General features: G+C 46.3%; 1 protein-coding gene across 1 annotated transcript in view; it reads right to left on the bottom strand.

The window, feature by feature from the left end:
• crocc2 (ciliary rootlet coiled-coil, rootletin family member 2) overlaps positions 1-22399 on the bottom strand; it is a 241308-nt gene that overhangs the window by 4343 nt on the left and 214566 nt on the right. Inside the window, exon 34 of the mRNA XM_033031518.1 lies at positions 5640-5771. Within this exon, the coding sequence (XP_032887409.1) occupies positions 5640-5771 (132 nt within the window). The remainder of the gene's footprint in view (positions 1-5639; positions 5772-22399) is intronic.

Raw genomic sequence — 22399 nt, 5'->3', positions numbered from 1 at the left:
GCTCTTTAGAATTCAATAGATACTCTTGATGGGGCATTGCCTGAAAGAAGAATCACATGTCAAGTGATAAAGAATGAACCTAATCTCGTTTCATGCACGATGTACATTTGAAGCCAACAATCCTCTTGCTAAGGGAAGCATTTCACAAGTGTCTCATTCTTCGATGAGAAGTTGAGTATTACAAATCTGAAGCAACAGCAAGATTACAGATGTTACAGCTGTGAAACTTCTCTCTGTGGAACTGTGGAAGTTCAAAGGCAGATGAGATGAAATTAGATTTCACTTTTTTGATGAAAAATTGTGTTCCCCACAAATATATAGTGGAACTAGCCAAGATCCAGTGTAAAACAGACTTAGGAAGATTTACACCTACAAAATAGGGGCTAAAGCAGGGTACACACAATTTCCAACATCACAGTTGCCAGAGAACGGCAACAATATGTAAAGGGCTGGAGCAGCCAGACCGCAGCAACACATACAGTGGCTACCGTGAAGAAAACAGCTCCATATTCAATTGAAGCAAGCTGCAGGACCTGCTTAATGAGCTACAATCCAGGAGAGTGGGCCTGTTGTCGTGTAAGAAGTCTTACGGATTTGGGTGGGGCGCAAAGTCTCCAGAGGTTTACGTTCAGGTTTCCTAAGTGGGACAGGGGCATTACCATGCAAAGACGTAATCATCACTCTTTTGAATTAACACAACGATTGAGCCTACATAACCTTCCCATGATAGAGGATTCTAAAGATTTACCATCCTCCGAGCGAGAACATACCTCATCTACATCTTAAATGGTAACTTAGATTTCCAGCACCTGCAATTTTTGTTCTGATTTTCATCACCTTGACAATTTGTCCCCCCCCCCCCTGCTTCTGCTGTGCTCCAAGCTCTGTCTCTCCTTTCAATCCTGCCTGTGGCACAAGCTGCTGTCTACAATTGTTCCCACATGAGCAGATAAAGATTAGTCTCCCCACGTCCTGCTGGGAACAGCCAGACTGACACAGGCAATAAAATTGCATCTTTATGGGAGTATTGTCGTTTTCCACAGCTCCTCTGCCATTTGTGTGTCTCTCCTAGAATCTGTGCTCAGTTGCAATGTTGGAGAGAGCATCGGAGATGCAGATATTAGTAGAATAATGGAAATAACCCCTCTTCTTCTCTGAACGTAACATGAGAGCTTTGACTTGCATCCAAGATAAGAGACAAAGTCTGTTTAAGATTTCAGCTAAAGAGGGAACATCTAACAGTCAGCACTCCTCCATTATCACAGGTTATAGTATCAGGCTCTGCTGCAGCATAACTTGAACCCAGTCTTTTGACTCAAGTTATCAGCAAAGCTACAGTTGTCACATAACTAATCGCCATGGAGAATCAAAATTGCGCTAGACCAGAAAATGGGAGCAAAACCAAATTTAATGCCAGTCCAAAGAACTGCACCGCAGTACACTAACTGTTTAAACGCCCAAGTGCAACTGTTGAACTTTAATCTTCCTGTTCCTACATGTTGTACTCCGTGGCTTCACTAAGGAATAAGCACAGCTGAGATCTACTGCACTTCTCGCAGCTCCTGAGGATGCTAAAATAGACGGGTCTTCCTGCAACTGTGCAGGAGTAAAGGGCCTGTCCCACGAGCATGCGACTGCATGCGGCAAGCGCGACCAAACTGGAAGCGGGGGCCGCGCGGAGGTCGAGTGATCCCCGTGCAGGGCCGGTCCCACCAGAATGCGACTGCATGCGGCGAGCGCGACCAAACCAGAAGCGGGGGCCGCGCGGAGGTCGAGTGAGTGACGTGAAGTTCGAGCGAAGTCTGCGGGAAGTTCGCACGTGACGTACGGCGTCGAGACGCTGCGTATGCCTGTCGAGGCGGTGCGTACGGCCTCAATGCGGCTGCGGGCCGGCAGGCCATTGCCGCGCGGAATTTTTGAACAGTCAGTTTTCCGGAGCCCCGCGCGATGTCGGGACCAACTCCATATGGCTCCAGCGATCGAAGTGGGACCGGCCCCGCGAGGCCGTACGGCTCAAGCGACCACGTTAGGTCGCGCTTGTCGCATGCAGTCCCATGCTCGTGGGACAGGCCTTTAACACTGTCAATTAGACATGAAGGGTGAATGAGGGGGAAGAGGATGCCTTTTCATCAGTGTGGCCGCATCCATATCCTCACTAACTGATGTGACTATCATACACTTTTCCGCAACTAAACAGTCATTGAGCCAATGAATCACAAAGCTAGTAACAAGGCATCATATTTAATGTGCATTCATAGTCTGAGTGCCTTCAGGCACATGTGTGGCCAATTCCTTTGGTGGTCCTTGCTGCTGGTCACTGTCACCATTGACAAATGTTTTCAACTTCAGAGCATTCCTGTCCAAGACACTAATCTTTCTGCATATTACAGCTAGGACGCCTGCCAAAACCTCACACATTCTTCACTACTGCTCAACAAATTTCTTGGTGGTTGATGGCACTTGAGGTGCAACATCTGCGTCCACTGAGCAGAGCATGAATAATCCGGCACTGGTCATGGTTTTATCTGTTGCTACTCAATTGTGTGCCTCTGTAACCAGGTGAAAACCTGTTGGACCCATCAAAGTGAATTTTGGTGGTCGGGTGTCTGCAGCCCAATTGTTTGTCTCACCTTTTTTTTTAACAAGTTTGTGTTCACAAAGTGAAATTTGATTGTCGGGTGGCTGCAGCCCAATTGTTTGCCTCGCCTTTTTTTTTAAACAAGTTTGTGTTCCCAAAATGAAATTTGATTGTCAGGTGGCTGCAGCCCAATTGTTTGCCTCGCCTTTTTAACAAGTTTGTGTTCACAAAATGAAATTTGGTTGTCGGGTGACTGCAGCTCAATTGTTTGCCTCGCCTTTTTAACAAGTTTGTGTTCACAAAGTGAATTTTGGTTGTCGGGTGGCTGCAGCCCAATTGTTTGCCTTGGCTTGGCTTTTAAAATCGTTGCAACAGTTGGCTGCCTGCCCAAGCATCCATACGGCCCACAATGTCTATACTAGCCTTCTGGAAACCAGTACCTTCGGCCCGCAAAGCCCATACTAGCATAACAGACAGCCCCCCCCCCCCCCCACTGGCGTGCAGTATTGGAATTGGTGGAGAGGTGGAATATTGCGTTGGTGACCAGCCCTCCCGTGTGATGCTGGGACCAACGGGTCCCACTTAGTCTAGCAAAGTACTATTTTCATTTTTGTTAAAGGACACTTTTACTTGATTTCACTTCCTGACGAGAATTTAACGGAAGCAACATGCTTATTTGGCAGACACAAAAAGCTGGAGTAACTCAGTGGGACAGGCAGCATCTCTGGAGAGAAGTAATGGGTGACGTTTCGGGTCGAGACCCCGAAGAAGGGTCTTGACCCGAAAAGTGAGTCTGAAGAAGGGTCTCAACCTGAAACGTCACCCATTACTTCTCTCCAGAGATGCTGCCTGTCCCACTGAGTTACTCCAGTGTCTATCTTCGGTTTAAACCAGCATCTGCAGTTCCTTCCTACACATGTTTATTTGGCATCTGTAAACCATTTAGTGCAATAGACAATAGACAATAGGTGCAGGAGTATTCCATTCGGCCCTTCGAGCCAGCACCGCCATTCAATGTGATCATGGCTGATCTTCTCCAATCAGTACCCCGTTCCTGCCTTCTCCCCATATCCCCTGACTCTGCTATTTTTAAGAGCCCTATCTAGCTCTCTCTTGATAGCATCCAGAGAACCTGCCTCATCCTTCTAAACTCCAGAGTGTACAAGCCCAGCTGCTCCATTCTCTCAGCATATGACAGTCCCGCCATCCCGGGAATTAACCTTGTAAACCTACGCTGCACTCCCTCAATAGCAAGAATGTCCTTCCTCAAATTAGGGGACCAAAACTGCACACAATACTCCAGGTGTGGTCTCACTTGGGCTCTGTGCAACTGCAGAAGGACCTCTTTGCTCCTATATTCGATTCCTCTTGTTATAAACGCCAACATGCCATTCGCTTCCTTCACTGCCTGCTGTACCTGCATGCTTACTTTCATAGACTGATGTACAAGGACCTCCAGATCCCGTTGTACTTCCCCTTTTCCCAACTTGACGCAATATAGATAGTAATCTGCCTTCCTGTTTTTGCTACCAAAGTGGATAACCTCACATTTATCCGCATTAAACTTCATCTGCCATGCATCTGCCCACTCTCCCAACTTGTCCAAGTCACCCTGCATTCTCATAGCATCCTCCTCACAGTTCACACTGCCACCCAGCTTTGTGTCATCTGCAAATTTGCTAATGTTACTTTGAATCCCTTCATCCAAATCATTGATGTATATTGTAAATAGCTGTGGCCCCAGCACCGAGCCTTGTGGTACCCCACTAGTCACTGCCTGCCATTCTGAAAAGGACCCGTTAATCCCTACTCTTTGTTTCCTGTCTGCCAACCACTTCTCTATCCATGTCAGCACCCTACCCCCAATACCATGTGCCCTAATTTTGCCCACTAATCTCCTATGTGGGACCTTATCAAATGCTTTCGGAAAGTCTAGGTACACTACATCCACTGGCTCTCCCTTGTCCATTTTCCTAGTTACATCTACAAAAAATTCCAGAAGATTAGTCAAGCATGATTTCCCCTTCGTAAATCCATGTTGACTCGGACCGATCCTGTTACTGCTATCCAAATGTTCGGCTATCTCATCTTTTATAATTGACTCCAGCATCTTCCCCACCACCGATGTCAGGCTAACTGGTCTATAATTCCATGTTTTCTCTCTCCCGCCTTTCTTAAAAAGTGGGATAACATTAGCTACCCTCCAATCCACAGGAACTGATCCTGAGTCTATAGAACATTGGAAAATTATCACCAATACATCCACGATTTCTGGAGCCACTTACTTAAGTACCCTGGGATGCAGACCATCAGGCCCCGGGGATTTATCAGCCTTCAGTCCCATCAGTCTATCCAACACCATTTCCTGCCTAATGTGGATTTCCTTCAGTTCCTGTTAGAACTCGGTAGGTCTGTGTCCAAGATGGCTGCCGTGAAGAGAGAGTGGACGCTGGCGCGATTTGGATGCCGCTGCTCTCTCTTCACACTGTGTTTTTGATTTTCTGTTTTTAGATTGAATTCTGTTTTTAATTTGTGTCTCTGTGATGTCTTTTTTACTTGTTCTATTCCGATTATATGTTTTTATTCCGATTACTATGTAAGGTGTCCTTGAGATGTCTGAAAGGCGCCCATTAAATAAAATTTATTATTGTTATTATTATAAACTTGGAATCTCGTACACAACCATGAGTCTGATTTTTTCTTTCACTCTGGGTCACTGGTGGGTGGACTCCCACCGTGAGACAGGGGCTTTAGTAAGTTAGTTGGGCATTCCCAAACTCCACACAGATAGCACAGGATGTCCAGATTGAACCTGGGTCACTGGAGCTGTGAGGCAGTAGCTCTATTAGCTGCTTCACTGTGCAAACCAATACTCTAATGTCTCCAAGTTCTCAGAAACTTCCAGTTAAGATAAATAGAGCAGAAGGCTAATGTTCGAGGACTGAAATGAACAAGAGAGTGAGGGAAGTTCAGAGGGAAGAAATCCCAGTGAGAGAGGAAGCGAGTTATGTCCAGTGACTGAGAGAGTGATGAACATCCAGTGGATGTGACTCGCCCTGACCTGCAGTTGCTGAATCTGCCTTTGTGTTTCTGCGAGATCCATTTCTGCGCCATTGAGCGACTGATCCAACTGCCCTTTCTCAGCGGACAGCCGCAAGGCATCTTCTTCAGACTTCAACCTGCCCCGCTCAATCTGAAACGAGAAACAGTCATCACAGTGATGAGAGCTGGAGTGGGGCCATTCACACTGATCCCTCCACATGTAACACTCAGGCCCAGTCATGGCAAGGAGAATCCTGTGAGGAGCCCTGGTCCTTGAACTAGAGGCTGTCTGCAAATTGGGTCCAGCACAGAAAAACACAGTTCTGAGGACTGCATTCCTTCTCATGTGTGAAGCCGCAGTTCTGCCTCCTGAGCCGCATGCAGGCACACATGCATACACACAAACACACAGTCACACATGGAGAGAGACATGCACAGCCTTATGCGCGCACTCACAGACACACTCGCACAAAACCAAACATACAAAGTCACACACGGTGACATACACATACAGACGCTTAGACACACACACTCTCTCTCACAAATACACAGATGCACACACAGAGCCGCAAGCACAATATTCATGTATACACTCACACGCAAAACTAGTCTTACACAAACAGACAAGCAGATGCACTCAGACTCACGTACAAGACAAGTACCACATAGTACCTTTCCTTGTGCCAAATGAAGTAGGGTGGGTCAACAAAAGTATGTCTCTCATTCCTTCAGTGAGTTGGGAGAGTGCCAATTCTGGTAGGCAGTAATTTGAGAGGTTGTTGATCTATCTGTACATTCTTCCCTTGCAGTGTAACAAAAAGGGGAAGAATCTGCAGGCTGATCAGCATCTGTCAGGTTTTGCTGTGATCCACCCTTCCATGGCCGTCTCCATCTTTATAGCAGTTGATGAAAGACGAGAGGGATTTCTGCAACGCTACTACCCATGTGGTGATGAGATGTGGTCAGTGGCAGTGATACCCACTGATGTCAGCTACCTGCTGGAGGCTGGTGGTAGAACGTACGGTGGTAGCTACAATATCAGTTACTTGGAGCAGAAATCCCTGAGATGAGAGCACCAGGCCACAGTGACCCATTCTTCCCCCTCCCCCCCCTCCCCCCCCCCTCCCCTCCTCCTCCCCCTCCAATAATTCGAGATGTACTTTCACAACAGAAGAAAGGAATGAACATTGAAGGAACTGTTGCATTTGCTCCGTTGATGAGGTGCTCTGCATAAGTGCCTCTGAAATAAAAAATGGAACGCACGACACATTGCACCCTTCCGGACTTGATGTCAAAGTCCTTAATTTTAGTTTTCTATTTCCTCAGATGCAGCTGACCTGCTGAGTGCTTCTAGCGATTCCTGCATGTATTTGTGCATTACGAATGGAGGTTAAGTGCTTCGAAAGGTGGGATCTTCCATGAGACTTCTTGGGAAACTACTCATCTTAAAACATGCAAAGACCGGAAACACAAGAGCTCAATTGACAGAACTGGAACTAGAACTAGAAAGGAGATGAGGAAGGATTTCTTTAGTCAGAGGATGGTGAATCTGTGGAATTCATTACCACACAAGGCTGTGGACTCCATCAATTGATATTTTTAAGGTGGAAATTGGCAGATTCTTGATTAGTACAGGTATCAGGGGTTATGGAGTAAAGGCAGGAGAATGGGGTTGAGAGGGAAAAATAGATCAGCCACGATTGAATGACGGAGTAAACCTGATGGGCTGAATGGCCTAATTCTGCTCCTATAACTTATGAACTGGCACTTGTCATGTTGAATCAGCATCATTAAATGCTAACCATTCAGTTGATTTTTGCAAAGTGAGATGTCCCTGTGTGCTAAGATTACATAAAATAAGTAATTACATTTTGAGAGTGGTTATGCAGTAATCATGAATTTGCATGTATGGACGATTGCAGTGATCACAAACAACAGCAGTTGTTCAAAGTTCATGTTGCCCTGGATTCCAGACATTGTGTGTGTGTTCACTGTAGACAACCTGGGACAAGCACAGGCCTGATCCATGAACTCAATTCATTGAGAGTCACAGCTTAGAAAACCAGTGAGTTTTTTTCTGTGAAACATAGCCTTGTTAAATTTGCGTTGAGTGATTCACTGACTGTTGCCGATTTATATTACAGCCTTGCCTTGTAAATGCTGCTGACGACTTTGCTTTCCACTAGGTCTACCATTCCATTCCAGTCACCAGTATTTGGCTGGGAAGGAACTACAGTCACTGTTTTATACCGAACATAGACACAACGTGCTGGTGTAACTCAGCGGGTCAGGTAGCACCTCTGGAGAAAAAGGATGGGTGACATTTCGGACTGAAGAAGGGTCTCGACCCAAAACCTCATCTATCTTTTTTTTCCAGAGATGCTGCCTTACCCGCTGAGTTTCTCCAGCAATTTGTATCTATTACCAGTATTTAGATCTTCAGATGAAGCTGACTGTGAACGTTATGGCTGTATAGATTCTTGCCGGCATGATGAATTCACCCCCGACCCAACTCCCAGCTTGAAGAGCGAAACCAAGTTTTCAAATCTGTGGTCCTCTTTGACATAATCAGCAGAATGTGGCAACACAGGAGCTTGGTCAATAGTCCATTTTTTAAACTATGATGGAAGTGAATAAGGAGGCAGAAATCAACAGAGTACATCTCAACATCTTCTGTGGATACATTTTGTGATCCTAACTGGTTTTTGACTATTTTATGTATAGTTTTTACTATAATCCATGCTCTTTCTGTGTTTAGGATGAAGCTTTGAAAGATGATAAAGATTGCAACAAAAGGTGAGAATGAGAGGCATAAACATCTGAGCCAGATGTCCCCAAAAATTCCTAATCCAGCAGTTACAACGCATCCTTTAACATTCCTTTCTCTTCCCTCCTGAAGGTCTGATTCTATGTCAGGACAAACTAGCAACCGGCACCAGCCTCTCTTATCCAAGGGGAATTCCACAAATGTAAGCCCAGACTGTGAGTACTGGCATTGCATGCGTCCTCTGGGACATTGCAGGCAACAGTATCCTGTTTCACCTCCTCATGACCACCGCAAGGCTCTGAATGCATGGCTAATTTCCTTCCTTTGCCCTTGCTAGATCAAAACAGCTGGCTCAGCACCATTAGGGATATCGTCATCAAATATTACAGATCCCCTAGGAGAGTAGCACCTGGCCCTCAGGTAAACAGGGTGGAGAATTCAGCCTGAAAAGCAAATGCTGGTTTAAAAGCTTCTCCTGACATTTCCCAAGTTAGCTGCACAACTCATCCACACATTAAGAATGAGTGACCATACATTATCTTTGGAAGACTTAATGCTTAATGCTAACACACCAGAGTTAAGGTTTCTGTGATAAAGGATCTCAATGACAAATGCTTTTAAGGAATCTTCCAGCTTAACAAGATACTGAATAAGCAAAGCTGTGTGTCATTCTGACAGGATACTGTAAAAACAAAGAATTCAGCCCCACACATTTCTTTATCACCTTAAGAAAGAACATTGATTTTATAAACACCGAGAGTCCTTTCATCTCTGAGACTTAATGTTTGAACTGAAGAGATTAGGATTCCCTGAGTGATGATGGAATGTGCTAAATGCTGACCACCATTTGCTAAGCATTAAAGGCAGATGAGATTTTTTTCTGTCATAGATTGGCAACAGGGCATCAATGGAGTCATAAATGCCACCCTGCTGCAACTGGGCTGAAATACGGTAATCGGTGTGATAGGTGTCTGAACGGGGCTCACGTTGGATAGGCCTGGAAAATCAGTTCGGTGGGTGATTGGAGAGAGGGTAAGATAGTAGGAGGAATATTAACTGAAAAAGCAATCACCTTTAGCTGGGCGTTTCGATCTTTTTAAGCTGCCTATTCCATTTTCCCTTTCCAACAGCTGGGTGTCTGTTGGGAAAGCCTTCTAATTCAGAAACAAAACCGAGCAGAAAGTGGAAACTAACTGAGGGAGCTCAGAGAATGTTACATTAAATAGATATCTATTTGAGGTGTTTAGGATAATTAAGGGATTTGATGGTTTAAATGGACAGAACATTTGGTGGGGGTCCAGAACATGATGATGTAGCCTTACAGCTGAACTAGGATACTGAGGGGATGATATCAGGAATTAATGGAAAGAGAGAGATACGTCCATGGAAACAGGCCCTCAGCCTGAGTCGCTGCCAATCATCAACCATCCATTTTACCAATCCAACTTTAAACCATTTTATTCTCTTCACATTCCCATACAATACAATACAATACCGTTTATTTGTCATTTGAACCTCACATGAAGTTCAAACGAAATTTGGTTTCTGCAGTCATACAAGAAAAGAACCAAGACACACACCAACACAATTTACACAAACATCCATCACAGTGAATCTCCTCCTCACTGTGCTGGAAGGCATAGTCTTGTCTCTCCCCTGCTCTCCATTCCTCTCCCGAAGTCAAAGTTAAAGCTCCCGGCGGGCGCTAGCAAGTCCCACGGCGACTTAAAGCCGCGCCAGGCGATGTAAGGCCCTGCTCTGGGTCCCGATGTTGGAGCCCCCGGCAGGCGCTAGCAAGTATGCGGCCATTTAAAGCTGCGCCGGGCGATGTAAGGCCCCGCTCCAGGTCACTTTCAACCCCGCAATTCGAGCGGGAGAAGTCGCCGTTGCCGGTGCCCCGCAAAGCGGTCTCCCACCGGGGACCCGCGAGCTCCCGGTGTCACCATCCACCGGAGTCGGGTCGCAGCAGCGCGCCACCATCAACTCTCCTTAAATTCTTCCACCCACCAGCACATCAATGATACCCATCCACACACCAAGCCACATGTGGTGTTGGCTCGAAGGGCCGAATACATAGAAACATAGAACATAGGTGCAGGAGTAGGCCATTCGGCCCTTCGAGCCTGCACCGCCATTCAATATGATCATGGCTGATCATCCAACTCAGTATCCCGTACCTGCCTTCTCTCCATTCCCCCTGATCCCTTTAGCCACAAGGGCCACATCTAACTCCCTCTTAAATATAGCCAATAAACTGGCCTCAACTACCTTCTGTGGCAGAGAGTTCCAGAGATTCACCACTCTCTGTGTGAAAAATGTTTTTCTCATCTCGGTCCTAAAGGATTTCCCCTCTATCCTTAAGCTGTTACCCCTTGTCCTGGACTTCCCCAACATCGGGAACAATCTTCCTGCATCTAGCCTGTCCAACCCCTTAAGAATTTTGTAAGTTTCTATAAGATCCCCCTTCAATCTCCTAAATTCTACAAGCCGAGTCTATCCAGTCTTTCCTCATATGAAAGTCCTGACATCCCAGGAATCAGTCTGGCGAACCTTCTCTGCACTCCCTCTATGGCAATAATGTCCTTCCTCAGATTTGGAGACCAAAACTGTACGCAATACTCCAGGTGTGGTCTCACCAAGACCCTGTACAACTGCAGTAGAACCTCCCTGCTCCTATACTCAAACCCTTGAATGGCCTACTCCTGCACCTATTTTTTCTATGAAGCCACGGACAGAACACAGACATCAGCCGAGGCCAGGATCGAAATGGGGTCACAAGAGCTCTACTTCTCCTGTTCACGGCTGAAATCTGGGCACTCACTCCCCACAAAACACTACTGTCAATTGAAAATTAAAAAATGGGGATGGGTAGATTTTATTTGGATTGAAACTGTTTCACAGCCCAGCAGAGATGTGTGAAGCAACAGCCTGAGAGCTGAACAATCTCCTGCTTTTGCATTCAGCAGTTTGGCCAAGTTCATTGCAGAGTGCAAAAGGGAGTGGGGCTGAAATTCCTTGCGCACTGTTTTCACAAACTGACACGTTTGTGTCAAATTCTTGTCAGTGCTATTATAACAGCCATTGGCCCATTTTTAAATAAACAGCTTAATGACTCCTCAAACGTAGCACGCAGGAATTTGACCCAAAGATGCCAGCAATTTTTTAAAAAGTGCTTCAAGAATTTCACTCCTTGACAGGTAGGCATTTTGAATATCCTGGTGTACCGAGTGTCAATGATGAATGAAAGGAGAAAAAAGGGGCTGAAAGACTGAGGTGAATTTATTTAGGACCTTTCATAGCATTTGGATTGTATGAAAGTGTTTCAATGCTCATACAGGCTTTTGATATATGTTTCCCGAAAATAAGGGTGAGACGTAATTGTTATGATCACATCGCAGCGAAATAGGCACTTCAGTCTAATGAGTCTGCACTGATCATTTACACCAATCCCACATTATTCCCATTTTGTTCCCCCCACATTCTGGGACCGGCCTTGTCCCGTATTTGACTGCTACTACTCGGATCGAGGGGGACTGTCGGATGGAAGCACCGCGTCTTGCCCCGCCTCCCCGTACCGATGTAGTGCAGCCCATGGAGTGCAGTAGCACCTCGCCCGTGGCCCCATCGGTCGGCAGTCTGGCCAGCTGTCCGACCTTTGGACTTTCGCTTACCACCGACACCACCACCCCTCTTTCTCATGGCCGATCATCGGTTCATGTGTTGGATGGGGTGCTGGACTTTGCACGCGACGTCGCGTGGCCTGGGCCAAAACTCCTCAGCTGGCCCGCCGGCTGGGCTTTGTGTACAGTCCAGCACCCGGGCCAACTCATCATTCAGTCCAATGAATTGCTGTCGGGAATTTGTCCCTTATTTTGACCTTTTCGTCCCTTATTTGGGAGTGAGAAAGTTGGCAACCCTATCTGTGAGGAATGGAGCACTTTCCAAATGGTGGAATGAGAACATGTATGTTCACCTATGAGAGCAGATGGAGCCTCAGTTCCACATAGTATCTGTAAGATAGTATCCCTTCAGTATTGTGTTAATCAATCACTCCAGATTGTGTACTCAAGTTTCTGGAGTACAGTTAGAATTTCTAAAACTCATGGTAAGATAGTAAATACTGAGCTAAAGGGCCTATACCAATTTCACAACCTAATTCACGACCTCTGCCGAGTTTGCTCTTGACTCTTACTCGCAGCATGGTAGTCACGAGGTCATAGGAGGTCGTAGGTAGGTCGTAGCAGGCCGTGATGCTAGTCGTAGGTACTCGTGGCATCAAGTAGGTCGGGGCGTTTTTCTAGCCTGATGAAAAACGTCCACGAGTAAAAAAGGTTGTGAATTCGGTCGTGAAAGTGGGACAGGCCTTTAAGGCTGTTCCTGGTTGTACATTTAGTAGAGCCACTACCTTACTATGTTGTACAACAGAGACATTATTTTGCCCAATTAAAAACTATAATGTGATCTTTTCCTGATTAACTCCACGTACAAACATTAAGCTGATGTCTTAGTGGTTCACAGAAAGGGAGCTGCAAAATAAGAGAAAGATTAGAATTCAATCAAACCCCCTTGTTAGTCACTTGCTGCAAAGTTGGAGATTTTGCCTGATTGAACAGTCTATAGAGTCAAGGGATTTTAATTGGCTCATTTGAGTTTTCAGAACCAAGGAAAACTGACCGGTAATGTAAAATGCTTGCTAAACTTTATTAAAGTTGTCTGGCTTCTTAAAAATGTCTCCACTCCTTCTCCCCCCCTTCTGCGCTCTCTAAAGGCCTTACCTTAACTGTGGCAGCCATCTTTTACCTTCCTGTTCATCGCGGGTGTGAATTTCAGACAGCGCTCCCCCGCTTTCCGTGTGTGTGTGTGTGTGTGTGTGTGTGTTCGATCCACCTCGCGGTTTCATCGCGACGGTCGATCCAGCTCGAGGTTTTTCAGGCGAGTGCCCTCGAGCTTGAAGGTTGAAGACAGTCGCTGAAAAGTCGCGTTAGTGGGACAGGCCCTATACTCGTCATGCGTATTCTATACAAGCTATTCCCCACTTAAGCAACTGTAAATTTAGAATTGCCATCCTAAATGCTGAATGTTCCCATTATTTACATTTATATTTTATTGATTGTTGTTTGATGTTTTTCTGTGCACTCTGAGCAGACTAGTTGGGGAACAAATGATTAAATGTTTCATTGCCATAAAAAAATGTGATCAGACGCAGTTTATAGATTCTCATTATCACATAACTTTACTTGGCAAATTGGAAATGTTTTTATTAGAATTTATCCACACAAAAGAAGGGTGTGGTTCCGTATTAATCTCCTTAAATATTTAGTGGTTAATGTTTCTTCACATTTTGTTTTTCTGCCAATACTTGCAACACAAGCAAATAATATTTAAATTAGATCTACAGAGGAAGCTATTTTTGGTCTTGGTGCCTTCTTAATTACTCTTCATTAATTCTTTTTGGTCTTGGAAATTCAGTTGAAATTGTCAATTGGGAATTACCTCATTGACCTTTCCTGATCTTGCAATACCACCATATAACTGAATCACCGATTCACATGTTGAAGTCATTCAGAAGATTTAACGAAACTCAAAACTAGTTTTGTATTTGATAAACAATTTGAACCGTAGAGCAGGATAGCAATCCTTGCAAAACTTTACTTAGGTAAGAAACTTTTTTTGCCCTAGAAAAGTTCCTGCTGCAAATAATAATGAGGTAAATACAGAGGCTATAATAATGGCAAGCTAATTAGTCTGAGAGAACTGGAATATGACCCAATATCATAAAATGACTGGAAAATAAGCTAATAAGAGTTAATTCTGTGCAAACATTTCTCATCAAGGGCAAGGGTCCATTGTTGACAAAGAGTTGTCAATCTGTTTCCAGTAGTGAAAAAGTCTAGGACCCCGAGGCCACATCCTCAGAATAAAAGAACGTAGCTTTAGAATGGAGATGACGAGACATTTCTTTAGCCAGAGTGTGGTAAATCTGTGGAATTCTGCTGATTTCCACAGACTGCTGTGGATGCCAAGACATTTGGTATTTTTAAAGCAGAGATTGATAGGTTCCTGATGAGCATGGGTTTGAAAGGTTAAGGGGAAGCAGGAGAATGGGGTTGAGGGGGAAAAATAGATCAGCCTTTATCAAATGGCGAGCAGATTCGATGTGCTGAGTGGCCTAATTCTGCTTCTGTGTCTTATGATCTTATAAATCATCCTCTGAAAGAATAGTCAAACCATGGTCCTCCTGCAGTATATTCACATGAAGGCCAAAGGTAGCCTTATACTTAAGGGCCTGTCCCACTTGGACGACCTAATCCATGAGTTTAGAAGATCCTAGACGAGTTGAAAAAAATGTCAAGGTCGTGTTGACTCGCCAAAGTAAAAGACCTCCTACGACTATGTCTACGATCTCCTACAACTATGTCTACGACCTCCTACGACCCCCCTCGACCTCAGTCTTCCACACCTAAGACCAACTATGACTAGCTACAAGTGGAAATGATCACATGATAAAATTATGTCATGTTTGCATTTTTTTTCTCGGGCCAGTTGCCGACCTATCAACGACTACCAACGACTACCATCACGACCTACCTATGAGTAAAAAGTATCATTTTAACCCATGCCAACCTTTTTTTTACTCGTGAACATTTTTTATCCAGCTGGAAAAAACGCCGCGACCTACTTGAGGCCACGAGTGCGCGGAGACCACTCACGAGCTTGAGGAAGAGTTACGAAGACCTCCTACAACCTCGTGGTGACCATGCTGCGAGTATGAGTCAAGGGCAAACTCGGCAGAGGTCGTCAATTAGGTCGTGAAAGTGGGACAGGGGCTTTACAAGATGGAAAAATATCTTGTTAAAAACAAAGGTTATAATAGTATGCAAGTCTAGCAGATCAAATACCCTACATAATATTTTTATACCACACCAATAATTTTCAGACTTTGTAATTGTTGATACTCCTGCAAAAGCATCGCATTTCCCGGAGAGTCCTTCAAATGGTAATATGGTCTTGGAAGACACCATAAATATTATTACATGGATATGGAGGTTATGGTGATGTTGTGGTTATCATGACTAATAACCAAGAGGCCAGGATTAACAACCCAGGGCCAGAGTTTAAATCCCACCATTGCAGTTAATTAAATTAGGCTCCAAAAACAACCAATGAATAATCATTACCACAAAACGAAGAACAATTGTAAAAACCCATCTGGCTCATTGACGACTTTCAGGAAAGATCATCTGCCATCTGGTCTATGTGTAACTACAGAACAACACTGGTGAATCTGAAATTCAGATGAGCATGAAGAAGGACCTTGGTCTGATAATTCATTCAATGTATGACTGCTCTGATATAGGTGCAGGAGCTAGGAATGATACTACTCTTGCAAGTGACACCCAGATCCTTACAAATGACTTAAAAATAAACTCACAGAGATCCCGTGAAGATACAACTACAGTTACAAATGGCTATTTCATGCCAGGAGACTATTGTAGGTATTTACATACTTCAACAGAATTAGAATCAAGGTCGATATTCTTCCCAATAACTCCAAAGTGAATGATACGTTGATACATAGACAATAGGTGCAGGAGTAGGTAATTTGGCCCTTCGAGCCAGCACCGCCATTCAATGTTATCATAGCTGATCATCCACAATCAGTACCCCATTCCTGCCTTCTCCCCATACCCCTTCATTCAGCTAGCCCTAAGAGCTCTCTTTAGACTGCATCCAGTGAATCGGCCTCCACTGCCTTCTGCGGCAGAGAATTCCACGAATTCACAACTCTCTGTGTGAAAATGTTTTTCCTCATCTCAGTTCTAGATGGCCTACCCCTTATTCTTAAACTGTGGCGCATGGTTCTGGACTATCCCAACATTGGGAACATGTTTCCTGTATCTAGAGCGTCCAATCCCTGAATAAATTTATATGTTTCTATAAGATATCCTCCCATCCTTCTAAATTCCAGTGAATACAAGCCCAGCTGCTCCATTCTTTCATCATATGACCGTCCCGCCATCCCGGGAATTAACGCTACACTCCCTCAATAGCAAGAATGTCCTTCCTCAAATTTGGAGACCAAAATTGCACACAATACTCCAGCTGTGGTCTGCAGAACTGTATGGCTTCTGTACAACTGCAGAAGGACGGACCTCTTTGCTCCTATACTCAACTCCTCTCGTTATGAAGGCCAACATGCCATTAGCTTTATTCACTGCCTGTTGTACCTGTATGCTTACTTTCAGTGACTGATGTACTAGGACACCCAGGTCTCGTTGTACTTCTCCTTTTCATAACCTGACGCCGACCTGTAGGGGGTATGGCTGCCTAGCCTGCAGCTGTCTGTTTTTCATTTCTTTTTTCTTATTTTTAGTTAGTTTAGTGTTTTGTTTTTAAGGAGTTCTAGCTTTTTTATGTGTGGGGAGGGGGGGGGGGGGGAAGGGGGAAACTAATTTTCACGGTCCCTACCTGGTCGGAGATGCAGCTTTTCTCCGGGCTGCACTTTCGACCCGTCCTCGCGGCCTACCAGCGGGCCTGGAGCGGTATTTCCTGAGGGGACCGCCCCCGGAGCATCGGCGGCGGCGGCTGCGGAGCTGCGGGTCCGAGGAGCGAGGGGACCGCCCGGAGCCTCGGCATCAGCGGCACCGGCATCGGCATCGGCGGCGGCAGAGCTGCGGGTGTGAGGACGGCGGTGCAGCGCTGGAGCGCCATTGCGGGGCGGGCGGTACCTTGCCTGGGTCGCCGCGCTGGAACTCCGGTGAGCTGGGACCGGCGTTAAAAACATCGCGGAGCTGCGGGTGGCGGCGCCGAACTTTACATTGGGAGCCTGGGATCTCGCGACGAGATAGCCAGTTGAGCTCCATTCGGCGCGGCCTTGTCGGCTCCGGAAGCCACGGTCTCGAGTAGGGAGGCGGCCGTTCCAGGGTTCCCAGGCCGCTGAGAGGACTCTCCCGACGTCGGAACATCATCACCAGGCGAGGACGGCCTGGAACATCGGGCCTCCGTAGAGGCAACTGTGGAGGCCTCAATAGGCCCGACTATGGGTGAACATTGGGGATGGGACTGGACTCTGTGCCTTCCCCCATAATGGGAACCATTGTGGGGGGATGTTTTTATGTTAAAGCTATTTATTATTGTTATGTTTGTATTCTTTTTTATGTGCTGCATTGGCAAAAGGAATTTCACTACATCTAGGTGTATGTGACAATAAATCAACCTTTGAACCTTTGAACCCTTTGAACACCATTCAGATAATAATCTGCCTTCCTGTTCTTGCCCCAAAGTGGATAATCTCACATTTATTGAATTGAATTGAATTGAATCCTTTATTTGTCATTCAGACCTTTCAGTCTGAACGAAATGTCGTTGCCTGCAGCCATACATGTAATAATAACAACACACAATAAACACAAATTAACATCCACCACAGTGAGTTCACCAAGCACCTCCTCACTGTGATGGAGGCAAAAGTCTTAGAGTTACTGTCTCTTCCCTCCTCTTCTCCCTCTGCGCTGAGGCGATACCCCACCAGGCGATGGTAAGTCAGTCCCGCGGTTCAAGCTCCGCGGCCCGGGGGTGGTCGAAGCTGCCGCCCTCCAGTCCAGCGGACGCAGCTGTTGCCACGGGAGCTCCGGAAAACAGGCACCAGCCTGTGACCTGCGAGCTCCCGACGATGTCGTCCACTGGCCCGCGGCCGAGCCCCGGATTCAGGTCGCCGCCGCCAGAACGCCGCCTCAGCCATAATTTATCCACATTATACTGCATCTGCAATGTATTTGCCCACTCACCCAACCTGTCCAAGTCACTCTGCATCCTCCTAGCATCCTCTTCACAGTACATACTGCCACCCAGCTTTGTGTCATCCGCAAATTTGCGAATGTTACTTTTAATTCCTTCATCTAAATCATTAATGTATATTGTAAATAGCTGCGGTCCCAGCACCCAGCCGTACGGCACCCCGCTAGTCACGGCCTGCCATTCTGAAAGGGACCCGTTAATCCCTAATCTTTATTCCCTGTCTGCCAACCAATTTTCTATTCATGTCAATACCCTACCTCCAATGCCATGTGCTCTAATTTTGCCCACTAATTTCCTGTGTGGTAGGCGGCGCGACTCTCGTCTGCAGCGGCCTCTGCAGTCCGTCTGCGTTTTTATTATTTTATGTCTATGTTTTAATGTAGTTTTTGTTATTTTTGTTGGGGTATGTGTGTGGGGGGGTGGGGGTGGTGTGGGGGGGTTGGGGGTAACTTTTAAATCTCTCCCTGCACGGGAGACCCGACCTTTTCTTTGTCGGGTCTCCGTTGTCGTTGGGGCTGCAACGAGGAGCGGCCTCCAACAGGAAGACCAGGGGCTGTGGTGCCGACACTCACCTCACTGTCGCGGAGCTGGCCGAGTCCAGAGCGGGTGGAGCTGTGGTGGACGCTGCTGCGACCGACCCCCGGAGATTCGGTGGCTGCAACTGCGGGTTTGGCGGACGGTGACACCGGGAGCCCGCGGGTCCCTGGAGGGAGACCGCTTTTCAGGGCTCCCGCAACGGCGACTTCTCCCGCCCGAGTTGCGGGGTTGAAGAGCTCCTGGAGCGGGGCCTTACAGCACCGCCCCGCGCGGCTTGGAATGGCGGCGGGTCTCTGCGAGCGCGCGCCGGGGGCTCTAACACCAAGACCCGGTGTGCGACCTTGCATCACCCGGCGTGGCTTAAATGACCACGGGACAATCGCCATCGCCCGCCGGGGGCTTTGACTTTGACTCTGACATCGGGGGGGGGAGTGCAGTGGAGAGAGAAGTTTTTTTGGCCTTCCATCACAGCGATGTGATGGATGTTTATGTAAAATATGTTGTGTCTTGGGTCTATTTGTTTGTAATGTATGGCTGCAGAAACGGCATTTCGTTTGGACCTCAAGGGGTCCAAATGACAATAAATTGAATTGAATTGAATTGAATTGAATTGAAAAAGGCTTTCTGAAAGCTCAGGTACACTACATCCACTGGCTCTCCCTTGTCCATTTTACTTGTTACATCCTCAAAAAATTCCAGATTTGTCAAGCATGATTTCCGCTTCGTAAATGCATGCTGACTTGGACCGATCCTATTTCTGCTATCCAAATGCACCGCTATTACATGTTTGATCATCGACTCTAGCATCTTCCCCACCACCGATGTCAGTCTAACTGGTCTATAATTCCCTGCTTTCTCTCTCCCTCCTTCCTTGAAAAGTGGGATAACATTAGCTACCCACCAATCCACAGGAACTGATCCAGAATCTATAGAACATTGGAAAATGGTCACCAATGTGTCCACAATTTCCAGAGCCACCTCCTTGAGTACCATGGAATGCAGGCCATCATGCCCTGGGGATTTATCAGCATTCAGTCCCATCAGTCTGCCCAACACCAATTTCCGACTAATGTGAATTTCCTTCAGTTCCACTGTCACCCTAGGTCCTCTGTCCCCTAGTACATCTGGAAGATTGTTTGTGTCTACCTTAGTGAAGACAGAACCAAAGTACCTGCTCAACTTGTCTTTTATTTTCTTGTTCCCCATAATAAATTCACCTGTTTCTGTCTTCAAGGGACCCACATTTGTCTTAACTAATTTTTTCCTCTTCACATACCTAAAAAGCTTTTACTATCCTCCTTTTATATTCTTCGCTAGCTTACCTAACTTCATCTTTTTTCCCCCTATTGCCTTTTTAGTTATCTTCTGTTGATCTTTAAAAGTTTCCAAATCCTCTGGCTTCCCGCTCATCTATGATATGTTATACGTCTTCTCTTATATTTTTATACTGTCCTTAACTTCCCTTGTCAGCCACGGTCGCCTCTTATGCCCCTTAGAATCTTTCTTCCTCTTTGGAATGAAATTATCCTGCATCTTCTGGATTATTCCCAGAAACACCTGCCATTGCTGTTCCACCGTCATCCCTGCTAGGGTCCCTTGCCAGTTAACTTTGGCTAGCTTCTCCCTCATGCCCCTTTGTTTAACTGCAATACTGACACTTCGATTTGACCTTCTCTCTCTCAAATTGCAGATTAAAATTTATCATATTATGGTCACTACCTCCTAATGGTTCCTTCATCTTGAGTTCCCTTATCAAATCCGGTTCATTACACAACACTAAATCCAGAATGGCCTTCTCCCTGGTAGGCTCCAGTACAAGCTGCTCTAAGAATCCATCTCGGAGGCACTCTACAAACTCCCTTTCTTGGGATCCAGTACCAACCTGCTATTCCCAGTCTACCTACATGTTCAAATCTCCCATAAACACCATAGCATTACCTTTGTCACATAATAATTTTAACTCATGATACAACTTGCCCCCTATCTACAGGCTGCTGTTTGGGGACCTGTAGATAACTCCCATTAGGATCTTTTTATCCTTGTAATTTCTCAGTTCTATGCGCAATGACTCTACATCTTCTGATTCTAGGTCACCCCTTGCAAGGGACTGAATTTCATTCTTTACCATCAGAGCCACCTCACCCCCTCTGCCCACCTGTCTGTTTTTATGATAGGACGTATACCCCTGAACATTCAGTTCCCAGCCCTGGGCCTCTTGTAGCCATGTCTCTGTAATTCCCACAACATCATACTTATTAATTTCTAATTGAGCGCCAAGCTCATCCACTTTATTTCTTATACTTCCCGCATTCATATATACAGGTGTAACACTTTTAATTCGGTTTTCACCTCCCCTCTCACACCGGTTCCATATACAGGTGTAACACTTTTAATTCGGTTTTCACCTCCCCTCTCACACCGGTTCCTATTTCACCTGACCTGACTCTCCTATCCCTTCTTGACCTTTCCGTCCCATTAATTCGGGTGTCTTTTGTAACTTTTCCTGTACTCTCTTCCCCTTCAACTCCATCCTAATACTCCCAATTTGTCAACCCCTCCCCCGCTATTTAGTTTAAACCAACCCATGTAGCACTAGCAAACCTGCCTGCCAGAATGTTGGTCCCCCTCCAGTTAAGGTGTAACCCGTCTCTTTTGTACAGGTCACCCCTACCACAGAAGGGATCCCAGTGGTCTATAAATCTAAATCCCTGTTCCCTGCACCAGCTCCTCAGCCACACATTCAGATGCCCTATCTCCCTGTTCCTGCCCTCACCAGCACGAGGTACTGGAAACAATCCAGAGATAACCACCATAGAAGTTTGATTTTCAGCCTTCTTCCTAAAGTCCTGTCCCACTTAAGTGTCCTTGGCACTCAAATTACGAGACCTCGTGGTCGCGTTGAGGCGCGACGGTCCCGCGAAGGTCGCACGCGATTTCATGCGCATGCACAGCCGTCTGGAGCGCATGACCTCATTTGAAGATGGACACAAAGCTGGAGTAACTCAGTGGGACCGGCAGCATCTCTGGAGAGAAGCAATGGGTGACGTTTCGTGTCGAGACTCTTCTTCGAAAAGAAGGGTCTTGACCCGAAACATCATCCATTCCTTCTCTCCAGAGATGCTGTCGGTCCCGCTGAGTTACTCCTGCATTTTGTGTCCATCTTCAATTTTCTTGGCCCCCGCTCTGGGAGTAGAGTGGGGGCGGATCCGGACTGCAACGCCCGTGTGCCCCAGGCCGAGCTTGGCGATCGTTTGCCTGCTTCTGCTGGTGTTGGAGGTGAGACGTTGCGTCACGCCAGGGTCTTGGGCCTGTCCCACTTTGGACGTCAGTTACGCGACAGGCCGTTGGTGCGCGAAGATTTTGTTCGCTACAAAAATTTCGGAGCCCCGCGCGATGTCGCACACAACTACATACTCCTCCGCGCTTCTCAGTGGGAGTGGCCCCGCACGGCCATACGATGCCCGTGCGCCTCAACGCGACCACGAGGTCGTGTAATTTGCGTGCCAAGGATACGTAAGTGGGACAGGCCCTTAACTCTCTACACTGATTGACCATTGCAAGGATAAGTAGCCCTAGTTTCAGATTCAACTATTAAATAAAAGCAGGTACCCATGCACCATTAAATAGTATTTTCTGCTATGTTAATAAATATCACAGAATTATATTGAATTTAACTT

Source organism: Amblyraja radiata, chromosome 13 (assembly GCF_010909765.2).
Source record: "Amblyraja radiata isolate CabotCenter1 chromosome 13, sAmbRad1.1.pri, whole genome shotgun sequence".
NCBI classification, from domain to species: domain Eukaryota; kingdom Metazoa; phylum Chordata; class Chondrichthyes; order Rajiformes; family Rajidae; genus Amblyraja; species Amblyraja radiata.
The sequence above is the reverse complement of the archived record's forward strand: the minus strand, read 5'-3'. Positions and strand labels throughout refer to the sequence as shown.